Consider the following 12,556-nt stretch of genomic DNA (forward strand, 5'->3'; position numbering starts at 1 on the left):
TGTCGATCACGCAGTTGTGTCACCCGGATGTAACGGTCCTGCGCTTGAGTAGTGACCCTTGGACGTCCAGAACGAGGCCGGTCTTGGACACTGTCTGTCTATTGATGATTTGCGATGATTCTGGTGATTGTAGACACATGACATCCAAAGTGCCTGGCCACTGTAAATCTAGTTGACGTTGAACCGGTCTGTTGCGTCCCAGTGGCAACGCCTCTTTGGAGTTCGGTTAATCGAACCACTGTTCCTGTCCTGTTTGAAAGACGAGTGTGAAATGCTTGGTGTTTTCTTTATATGATGGCTTAGAAAGGAAGGGACAAGGGGGAAATGCACGCATGTTTGTATATCATTTGCGCTGCACGTGCAAAATACGTCAAACGAGACGAAAATGTGGTCAAAATGAATGTAAATAGTGAACAGGGTTTCTTCACTGCGTTTCTTTACGTTTGTATACATTTCTTTTCGCAAATTACAATTTTGTGCTTTTCACAAACCAAAAACATGACTTGCGTTTCTTTTGCGGTTGAGTATATGTACATACACACAGCTTTGTATGCTATGCACATACCACGACTTCTGTGTCCTAATATACACCATATGCCCGACTGAACAGAAAGATTTCACGCATCGTACTTGGAACCCGATAAGTCACGAGAAGTTGTTCAGGATGTATTTAAAAGTTTACCCGACAAACAAAATAATCGTTTCTTTCCCAACCCAGCCGAACCCTAACTTATCCCAACACTCAACCCCTATGCCAACACTAACCTAATTTAACCGGGTTAACTGGTCTAGCTAAGGGGATCATTTTTTTATATAAATAAAAGCGACACGACCCTTTCCATATTCATAAGAAATATCTACCAACAGCAAAGTCGATTGTACGATTCCGACTACTAGTATATCATGTGTTTATGAACCACTATCAGTTTGTAATACCAGGTGTTCGCGATAAGATGAGCGTACCCTACCCTACCGGTGGCACCCTTTACAAACACATGCAAGGGCAAGCCAATTGTTCACCTAAAACAAGATGGGCACGTATTGTACAAGCCATAAAAGCCAAGGTTTAATGTGAGGTGAAATGTGGTTTCACGTTCAAGACTTACAAAGCGACGTGCGTGCGTGCGTGCGTGCGTGCGTGCGTGCGTGTGTGTGTGTGTGTGTGTGTGTGTGCGCGTGTGCGCGTGTGCGTGTGGTATTACGCGGCAGGGGATCGAGCCCCAACCTTCCGTTCACCTGGCAGGCGCACTACCAGTAGACCACGGAGGCGGTCTACGTTTCTTGATGATGAAGGGTTTTATACCCAGCGACTGCAAACCTCGATGAACCATGGGTAGAGGCTTACACTGACATTGGACATGACAAAATAAGGTCACCATTGTTGTGTTTGATATTACACCTAATTGCCTTATAAAAATGAATCACAAGTCCAATCTAACACGGTGTCTGGGCCTGATGGTATTCGGTACTGGCACCTGTTGGCTTATGTCCAACAACCATTACGTAACTGTTTAAATTCTCTTTTGTATACAGGGAATGTTCCGCCTTGGTTGTGCAAAGGTCGAACAACACTTCTCCAAAAGAAACGTGATTTGACAATTCCTAAAACCTTTCGTCCTGTTACTTACATAGTACAAAATATTTACAGGGTGTCATCATACTGCGCTTCTAATGATATGTAACTGTATTTATTCGGAACAAAAAGGGCCCAGAAAGGGATCTGGGGGTGCAAGGATCAATTGTTTCTCGAAGAGGAAAAAATATCCTCCGTAACCCCTCAAGGTGTTGGATAGGCCTCAGAAAGGCTTATCATTCTGTACCTCACGAATGCATTTTGAATGCATTCACCGGAATGTATTGACCTCCCCGTGTGACTACTTGTTTTACTCAAGTCTTTTGGGTCAATTGCTGGTCAACTCAACTTGAGATGCATTGGCAGGGGCAGGTGTTGACTTCGGAACCCATTTCTATTAGAAGAGGTTTATTGCAGGGTAAATCGTTTCGTCGTTTGCTTTTCTGTTTGTTACTACATCATGTAAGCATTCTGCTTAACAAAGATAAAAGGTTATTATCCCATACCCCCTCAGCGGAGTCTCTTCACGACAGAATTGTATTGTGCACTTCTGCGCATATTCTGATGATTCCATTGTGAAGTATGTCAAGACTCATGATGAAAACAAGGCATTCCACGGTTTTCTTGATCGAGCCAAGGAAGTCGGACATAATTGCAATGCCAATGTTGATTTTGTTGATGGTTTTACACTACTGAACAGAAAAGAAATGAGTGTCAAACACGCGAAGTGCTACACCATATGTGAACGACCACTGTATGGAGTGTATGTACAGTAACCCCGAGGAGTCGGCTAACCAGAAAAGTCAAACAGAAGACGGGTTTACTGCTCTAGACAAGACTCTTCGAAAACCGATAATGTGTGATTTTGCATCAAAATGTAAATATGAAATGTATATAATGCAATGAATTTAATGAGACACATTGTCAGTGGATGCCCAGCTTTGGCACAAAGATAGTATCTTAAGCGACATGATGGCGTGGATCGATCCTTTTATTACCGTCTTTGCCATGCTTGTGATTTTGATTCAAAAGACCCCCTTACGAAATGTCATGCCTGCACCCCAGTACCGACTCCCGTTCTCCGCTGTCAGTTCCCGGTGCCTTAGTCTTGGTACCTCCGAATCTGTTGACTGGCGTTTGGAAAGTTCCCGGGTTTGTTGCCGGGAACACGGCCCTTCTGACAATCTGGGATGGCTGCAGTGTTGGGGAGTCTTCACATTCTCTGAAAAGTTCTTGGTAGGTTCGACTAGGCAGCGCTTCAGTGTTTTCATTCGTTTGTTCTATTCTAAAAGGCTGAGATTTGCGTGGATTTTGTGGAACATGTTTGGATGTCAACGCAGCCTGTAGTAATCTCAAAGTACGTTAACGCAACCTGCAGTATTCTCAAATTATGTCAACCCAGCCTGCAGTAATCTCAAAGTACGTCAACCCAGCCTGCAGTAATACCAAAGTATGTCAACGCAGCCTGCAGTAATCTCAAAGTTTGTCAACGCAGCCTGCAGTAATCTCAAAGTTTGTCAACGCAGCCTGCAGTAATCTCAAAGTTTGTCAACGCAGCCTGCAGTAATCTCAAAGTACGTTAACGCAGCCTACAGTAATCTCAAAGTACGATAACGCGACCTGCAGTAATCTCAAAGTATCTCAACGCAGCCTGCAGTAATCTCAAAGTATCTCAACGCGACCTGCAGTACTCTCAAAGTACGTTAACGCAGCCTACAGTAATCTCAAAGTATGTTAACGCGACCTGCAGTAATCTCAAAGTATGTCAACGCAGCCTGCAGTAATCTCAAAGTACGTTAACGCAGCCTACAGTAATCTCAAAGTATGTTAACGCGACCTGGAGTATTCTCAAAGTATGTCAACGCAGCCTGCAGTAATCTCAAAGTACGTTAACGCAGCCTACAGTAATCTCAAAGTACGTTAACGCGACCTGCAGTAATCTCAAAGTATCTCAACGCGACCTGCAGTAATCTCAAAGTATGTCAACGCAGCCTGCAGTAATCTCAAAGTGCTTTAGGAGATGAAAAGAGACTTTGAGACAATGATTCCCCTTCAATAATCTCAAAGTGTGTAGACATAGAAGGCAATAATCTCAGAGTAAATGTATTCTCTGCGTCCAACTGTCCAAATGTTTTAGAGTAACAGAGATGGTGAGTACGTCAACGCGATATGCAATAAGCTCACAATATATCATCTCGACATTCAATAATCACAGATAACTTCATTACGACCTGCAGTAATATTGCGCCTGGTCGATATTGAAGGTGTGGAACCCCGCTGTCGAAATATGGGTCTTAGAAAATAAAACCAGCTCCCCATTGGCTATCCATCCATTGGTATTCATTATTACAAACAGGCATTGTGTGGATCATGTTTTGGTTGCCTTTTTATGGCAAAGGGTGACATGGTATCTATTTTAGGCTTGGACTGTCACTAGGAAATAGAAAAGGACATGTAATCGGATCAAAATTGTAATAATATTCAAGCTGATATGAAAATGAAACAAACAATATTAGTTTTATCCTTATTTAGCTTCACGCCTTGTTTTACGATAGAAACGCGACAATTTGCGTATCAGTGGTCTGTGAATTAGATAACAGAAAAGAAGTGAACGGGGTGTATGATGTTTAATGCCGCAGTCAGCTATAATCAAATCTATATCACAGCGGTCAGTCTGGGCAAAGCGAACCTATGACTGAAAAGCAAGGCTCCACGCCGTCAATATATGAAGCTAGCACTTCAACTTACACCCATAACAGGTGGTGGTAATCTGGTGCACAGAACATCACGTATCACTGCTTTGTTTACCTGTTTGTGGGAGGGGTGATTGAGTAAATATAAAAACTAAGGTGTGCGTTGGAACAAATGAAGAATTATGCCTGGGTCTTCCAAATGCTGAACAAGAACCGTAAGCTGTTAACAAACACCTTAGTGGTGATAAATAAGAGCTGCGATATCAACCTAAAAACATATGTGACGGACTGACATTACGCCTCAACAAACTCAAAATTATTTTTATTACAAGAGTTTTAATTTCTTTCCACTGTCGTGTTGTTTTTGGAGGTTTTTTTATTTTCATGAATGGCTGTTTTTCCCCGTTTCGTAATTTGCTGGGGCGTGAAGTAAATCATTGATCAAGTAGATGGATACCGGCACTCTGCGACAGTGTACGCCCTGTATGTAAGAAATGTGTATCCATGTCTAAGGTATATTCATTGTTGACTCACCGGAACAAGCATTCCTTCCAACACCTATCAACAAAAACTCATTATAATCATACAAGATACAAGAGATCTCCGTTACCACGACATAATTCTTATAACGTGTACGTGAGCGGACGGTATTTGCCCTCCAGTTAAACATCTACATATTGAATAAGTTCCGCTCTAGATATCTTCCGCTGGAAACTTCCAACACAAGTGACCATCCTGTGAGGACATCGCCTTTCTCCGTGCCTTTTAATGATAATCACGGTTTTGTTCCAAACATCCACCACACCAGGGCCGATTGGTGGTGATATGATCGGTCCCTGTCTGTCGCTAGTCCCCTCAACTTTCCAGGTATGCCTCCACCTGCTCGTAGGTGTGATTGGAGCTCAGGTCTATTTTGAGCGTTTCACTTCCTGGTCGAAAGCTCACGTTGAACAAACGCTCAGTTGCTCACATTGAGAAATATGCGCCGGTTATCGCAAGTCGGGGGATTCTACTCTAACAAGTGAGGATTTTTAATTCAGTGGGACAATATCTGACACTATGGATTACATGAACTTACCCAAGAATCCCTACAAACTGATGGAGGGATGGTTGCATCACAAAGGCACACACGTAAGTAATATGCGTGATCTGACAGGTATGTGTTTGTTTATGTTATATGAAGCAGTTGACTAGGAATCGTTACAGGTGCGATTTTAGCCTTGTGCGAGTGACGTGATTGTATCGCCAAGTCGTTGAATTGTATTAACTTGTTCTTAATTTTCAAAGTGATTTTAGAAAACACAGGATGAATAATATTTTACATGTAAAGATGTTTATCACATTGTTGTCATTGCATATGCTTTCTTCTCTCTCATAACCAATGTTCGAACATAGCTGATAGCTGTTAATATTGGCCAGTACTATTATGAGCACATCGACAATCACCAACGACGTTTATCAATCAAGTGAATATTTCTAACTATATTCATATGATTAATAATACAATCTGTAAACCTATCCGAAAGTAAAAAATATACGAACATCATGTTTGACACTATTAATTGTGAAACTGTTGTCAGTGTTTGACTGAAGACCACCACTCCAACAGCAGTCAACATTGACAGTATTGAATACAGTACGATCAATCGTCTACAGTTTTCACTCATACAGCTTTTATACTGGTGGCGATACATTTACAGTGTATTCTGGTGTTGATTTGTGATGTTTGCTGTTGGTTCGTATTCCTGGACAATTACTTACCATCTGGCTAGTTATATATGTTAGATAATTCGATAATTAGAGCCGGCTCGAATGCGTTCATTGTGTGTGAGTTTTAAAGCGATTTGTGGGTAAACCATATATAGACTGATTTGTCCATTTGTCTTCCAAAAACAAGGTCGTCTCCCTTGAAATGAAATATAGGCTACGGGACAGTAGCTGCATAGAAACCTGTTTAGGTGACTGCTCTACCCAGCGTGTAAATAAAGGCCTATTGTTAGGAACTAAGACGGCTGAACAATGTGGGTATACATACACGTTCACATTCTCATCTACCTGCAAAATCAAAGTCCATCATAACAGTTGATATCAATGATCACATTATTATGTATATTTGAGAAGGCTCGGGCTAACCCTGACTATTCACTTAGACTGTAATATTCCCTGATAGAACAAGGCGCGATAGACTGTGACACGGAGGTCGTCAGCTGGTTACGTGGAGGTATGGGGCAGACATTGACGGGAGGTGAGGCGGGGGTATGTACTTGACGGGCCGATAACGAGAAACTTTGATTGATCGGTGGTTTTGACAGCACTCAGTGGGAGAGTTCCTCGGTGGCTTTACAAGGCAGAACAGAACACACGGTCCTCGCATGCAGTTGCATATGTACTAGAATCTCATTATACATATTGAGTGATGATGTCAGCATGGGTATAATCAATTGTGTGCCGAGATTATCACGTTAGATTAAATAACGTGGTAGGTGTGTTCTCGAGACCCCAATACCCGAGGACGTGTTTTCAGGGAGAGCCTATAAATTTCATTGCAATTTAGCAAAATGTGCTCTTTCGTACTTCAACTTTTTTGTTGTTGCTTTTTAGGATGACGGTGAGGGGTCTGGATATTACACTGAGCACTTAGAGAAGTAATATACTGAATGGCATGTCACTAATTTCCTATGTCCTGTAAGAGACACAATGTATACTTTCTATCATCTACTAAATACTATTTAATTGACTTTTTTTTAACAGGTACATGTCTGACTTAAAGATAATGAGTTAAAAAACGATAAAGTATTAGGCTTTGAAGACACATTTATCACAATAATAATTTCTCTTAATAAATGGAATTAACAAACAAAGCTATATGGTTTTTAAGGTATGTGTTTATAGGCTATTAAGAAGCCATTTGTAATATAAAGACAGTTGGAATAAGGAATTACAGACATTGTAAGATTAAGATTTGATTTACAAAATTGAGTATTCGAGCCATAGAGACGTGTACATGTGACTATCTTGCTGACTGACATCGCCACTGACAGGGGAGACATGATTCCATATTCATTTATCGAGGCTATCCCCCAGAGTTGAAATGTCTGGCATACAATCACAGATTCCTTTTTATTTTTATGTTACATTTGAAATATTAGAAAGGATGCCACAGTCTTGTAGAACTGATTATCATAAATACACGGATGTTAAACACAACTTATAAAGTAAACGTTCCTTGTACCTTAGCTTGGCATCCCATTGAAGAAACCCTGTTACCATACCGTGTTGTCTAGTCCGTCCATACATGCAGACTAGAACGAGTTGTGTGACACTGGACTGACAGTTTCATTTAAACAGTGTAAGTATAGGTTCCGTAGAATAGACAGTGGGTCTTCAACACGACGACCCTGTATCACGGACACAAGCATCTCAGAGTTTTAGAGAGCATCGTCACATTCTGTGAAGTAATGCTACAATGGTCGCGGACGCCCCGCGCTATGTAATGTCGCTCTTTAAGTATTTCACAATTACCTGTGAATTGAGATTGACGAAAGTGGTATGTTATTTGCACTGGTTGAGAAAAAAATATGTTTGTATTTGTTCTTTGTTCCATGCTGAAGAGGATATTTGGTGAATTTGCGCTGTTAAACGCAACGATTTGTGTGTTGTGTTGTAATATATTATTTTTGAGTATAATTACCCCCCACCACGAAATGGAGCGGGGGAATATAGGTTTGGGAATTGATATGATAAATGAGATATTCCATGTGTCTCGTGAAATGTCATGTTTCTCTCATCGAGTGACGAGGGAGAGGAGATATTATCACGCCACTCGTGGAAATCCACCCCCCCCCCCCCCCCCTCCCCCCCCGCGAAACATGTCATTTCACTCGACACATGAAATATCTATATGTTTACAGTGGAAAATAGCAATACTGCATATTGATTTACATAACTGTTAGTTAGCGTATAAGGAAATTAATACGGGTGACTACCATTGCCATGACTCAAAACGCACTATCACTCCACAGTTCACATTGATGTCTATTTACACTTACGTATTACAGTTGCCATTGTGTTAATATATTTTATAAAAATCCACAACCTCTATTCATTTCGTATCCTAATCGCAATGAAGTGTCTAATATTTATTGTGACCAATACAGGCACGGGCCATGACGGCGGCTACAGGTCATGACGACACGCAAAGCACAAACAACTCATCTGTTGGGGTTTAAACTTCCCCATCTACTTACAGGCTTCCATACAATCAAAGTTAAAAGTCGTTACTTTCCTATCAATAGCTGCTATTTGGAATGTTAGACACAAGTAGATGACACGTAGAAGGAAGTGACAGCTCACACTGCCACTGTGTGTCCCCGCCGTACACGTTGTTTGGTGGTGGCTCGTTGGTCCTGACGTTGCTGTCAAACACAACGACAAAGCGCTGAAGTCCATGTCATCAAATACATTTTGGTAATATCGTAATAATGAAGCACAGAGGGGACTGAATAGACAGACCGGAGGGGCGTTCTTACATCTATATCCTTGATCAAGATCAAACTTGCCCCCTTTCCATATATGTGCAACTGAGGACTTTTGACAAAAAGAACGGGTAATTATGTTGAAAAACTTAATGAAAAGCAATAAACAGGTTGGGGAGAGGTTGCGATGGGTGTGAGGGAGTGGGTGTTGGGAAGGGTGTGGGTGAGGGAGTTGGTGTTGTGGAGAGTGGGGAGAGGTTTCGATGGGTGTGAGGGAGTGGGTGTTGTGGAGGGTTGGGGCGAGGGAGTTGGTGTTGTGGTGAGTGGGGATGAGGTTTCGATGGGTGTGAGGGAGTGGGTGTTGTGGAGGGTTGGGGCGAGGGAGTGGGTGCTGTGGAGAGTGGGGATGAGGTTGCGATTGGTGTGAGGAGCGGGTGTTGTGAAGGGTTGGGGCGAGGGAGTGGGTGTTGTGGAGAGTGGGGATGAGGTTGCGATGGATGTCAGGGCGTGGGTGTTGTGAAGGGGTTGGGGTGAGGGGGTGGGGATGAGGTTGCGATGGGTGTCAGGGAGTAGGTGTTGTGGAGGTTTGGGGTGATTGAGTGGGGAGAGGTTGCGATGGGTGTGAGGGAGTAGGTGTTGTGGGGGATTGGGGTGAGGGGGTGGGGATGAGGTTGCGATGGGTGTGAGGGGGTAGGTGTTATGGAGGGTTGGGGTGAGGGAGTGGGGATGAGTTTGCCATGGGTGTGAGGGAGTAGGTGTTGTGGAGAGTTGGGGCGAGGGGGTAGGGAGAGGTTGCGTTGGGTGTGAGGGAGTAGGTGTTGTGAAGGATGTGGGTGAGGGAGTGGGGAGAGGTTTCGATGGGTGTGAGGGAGTAGGTGTTGTGAAGGGTTGGTGAGGGGGCGGGGAGAGGTTGCGATGGGTGTGAGGGAGTAGGTGTTGTGGAGGGTTGGGGTGAGGTGGTGGGGAGAGGTTGCGATGGGTGTGAGGGAGTAGGTGTTGTGGAGGGTTGGGGTGAGGTGGTGGGGAGAGGTTGCGGACGGATGTGAGGGAGTAGGTGTTGTAGGGGATTGGGGTGAGGGGGTTTGGAGAGGTTTCGATGGGTGTGAGGGAGTAGGTGTTGTGAAGGGTTGGTGAAGGGGTGGGGAGAGGTTGCGGACGGGTGTGAGGGAGTAGATGTTATGGAGGGTTGGGGTGACTGAGTGGGGAGAGGTTGCGATGGGTGTGAGGGAGTTGTTGTTGTGGAGGGTTGGGGTGAAGGGGTGGGGAGAGGTTGCGATGGGTGTGAGGGAGTTGTTGTTGTGGAGGGTTTGGGTGAAGGGGTGGGGAGAGGTTGCGATGGGTGTGAGGGAGTAGGTGTTGTAGGGGATTGGGGTGAGGGGGTGGGGAGAGGTTGCGATGGGTGTTAGGGAGTAGGTGTTGTAGGGGATTGGGGTGAGGGGGTTTGGAGAGGTTTCGATGGGTGTGAGGGAGTAGGTGTTGTAGGGGATTTGGGTGAGGGGGTGGGGAGAGGTTGCGATGGGTGTGAGGGAGTAGGTGTTGTAGGGGATTGGGGTGAGGGGGTTTGGAGAGGTTTCGATGGGTGTGAGGGAGTAGGTGTTGTGAAGGGTTGGTAAGGGGGTGGGGAGAGGTTGCGGACGGGTGTGAGGGAGTAGATGTTATGGAGGGTTGGGGTGACTGAGTGGGGACAGGTTGCGATGGGTGTGAGGGAGTTGTTGTTGTGGAGGGTTTGGGTGAAGGGGTGGGGAGAGGTTGCGATGGGTGTGAGGGAGTAGGTGTTGTAGGGGATTGGGGTGAGGGGGTTTGGAGAGGTTTCGATGGGTGTGAGGGAGTAGGTGTTGTAGGGGATTGGGGTGAGGGGGTGGGGAGAGGTTGCGATGGGTGTGAGAGAGTAGGTGTCGTGGAGGTTTGGGGTGAGGGAGTGGGGAGAGGTTGCGATGGGTTTGAGAGAGTAGGTGTCGTGGAGGTTTGGGTTGAGGGGGTGGGGAGAGGTTGCGATGGGTGTGAGAGAGTAGGTGTCGTGGAGGTTTGGGGTGAGGGAGTGGGGAGAGGTTGCGATGGGTGTGAGAGAGTAGGTGTCGTGGAGGTTTGGGGTGAGGGGGTGGGGAGAGGTTGCGATGGGTGTGAGAGAGTAGGTGTCGTGGAGGTTTGGGGTGAGGGAGTGGGGAGATGTTGCGATTGTTGTGAGAGAGTAGGTGTCGTGGAGGTTTGGGGTGAGGGGGTGGGGAGAGGTTGCGATGGGTGTGAGAGAGTAGGTGTCGTGGAGGTTTGGGTTGAGGGGGTGGGGAGAGGTTGCGATGGGTGTGAGAGAGTAGGTGTCGTGGAGGTTTGGGGTGAGGGAGTGGGGAGAGGTTGCGATGGGTGTGAGAGAGTAGGTGTCGTGGAGGTTTGGGGTGAGAGGGTGGGGAGAGGTTGCGATGGGTGTGAGAGAGTAGGTGTCGTGGAGGTTTGGGTTGAGGGAGTGGGGAGAGGTTGCGATGGGTGTGAGAGAGTAGGTGTCGTGGAGGTTTGGGGTGAGGGAGTGGGGGGAGGTTGCGATGGGTGTGAGGGAGTAGGTGTTGTGGATGGAAGAGGTGTGGAGTAGTAGGGACTGGGTGGTTTAAAATAAATGGAACAATTTAGGCGATGTATTTCTCCAAATATCACAACCTGGTTATAGGTGAATGCTAAATGGCCACTTTCTTACTTATCAATAATCAGTACTCCATCGGGAGAACCTGAAGATAATATCTACTGGATTTACTAATCACGCATATTCGATCAGGAGAACTTGAAAATGAACTTTACCAATCACGCGTGGTCGATCAGAAGAACTTGAGAAAAGAATCTGCAGGAACTACCAGTTACCTATACATGTCGATTTGGAATGTCGGTTTGTAAAGAGGTCTCCTTTTCCGGATACCTCATTCAGCGGTAATTTGTTCGCATACCAGACCCGGGTATGTAAGTGGCTGTATATCTCACCCTATATATATAATAGTGGATGTTCAAACAATCACACCTGACTTAACGCATACACACCGCCATACTTTATGTCAAACTACAGTTAATAGTTTCGCCTGCAATAGGAACAGTTTTGTCCATGCGTATTCTTATCACGTATTATCAACCCTACAGTTACGAACGTCTACGCGAAAATGATGACACCGAAATATTAAATGCACCACACCACTACAAGGTTCTTATGTAACGAGGACTGGCATGGGTAGCTCAAGTACCCGCGCGCAAATAACAGAGTTGCCGGAGCCTCCTCAGGGTGTACAGGGGCATTGTCACTTTTCAACGATCAGATGTATCTGATTAGGTGTTCAGTATATTGTTGTTTTGGAGTTGATACTAGATGGGAACCCTCAAGAACAAATCTGAAATATATTAAACTTTATACAGCCAGTTGAATCTACCTTATCTGTCGACCAAGAAAAGGCGATTGATTGAATCTTGCCGCCGAAAAGTTACAAGGAGATTACAGAGTGCAGTAGTTTCCAATGAATCAGTTTCAGATGGGTCCTTACTGTGGACACAACTCATCCTTAACAGAGAATTGAATTGAACAAATTCTGCATTAAGTTTTGTTTTATCTTCTGACAGGTCGAAGAATTGCCACACTGTTGAGGGGTAGTTCGACTGCTACCATGTCATGATACTGGTGCTAGGCCATGGTACCAGTCTAATAGTACTTGAACCCCATGGCTGCTAAGAAAGGGAGATAATTAAGCTGAACAAGGGAGATAAATCTCCGTGTTTTCGAGTAGTTATGTTCGACCGAGTACCTGGGTAACCGTTTCAGGCCTAATGTAATGGCCAAAACGACTGTCCTC

General features: G+C 44.8%; 1 protein-coding gene across 2 annotated transcripts in view; it reads left to right on the top strand.

Moving 5' to 3' along the window:
- The first annotated feature begins 4,961 nt into the window (after positions 1–4,961).
- The window catches only part of LOC124135731, a 55,033-nt gene continuing 47,438 nt past the window's right edge, over positions 4,962–12,556 (top strand). The window contains exon 1 of one of the 2 annotated variants that reach the window (XM_046501242.2): positions 4,962–5,397. In XM_046501242.2, the coding sequence (XP_046357198.2) occupies positions 5,326–5,397 (72 nt within the window). In that variant the 5' untranslated portion in view covers positions 4,962–5,325. The remainder of the gene's footprint in view (positions 5,398–12,556) is intronic. The other variant, XM_046501239.2, reaches the window with a different exon arrangement.

Source organism: Haliotis rufescens, unplaced genomic scaffold, assembly GCF_023055435.1.
Source record: "Haliotis rufescens isolate VD_foot unplaced genomic scaffold, xgHalRufe1.0.p SCAF_1, whole genome shotgun sequence".
Lineage (NCBI taxonomy): Eukaryota > Metazoa > Mollusca > Gastropoda > Lepetellida > Haliotidae > Haliotis > Haliotis rufescens.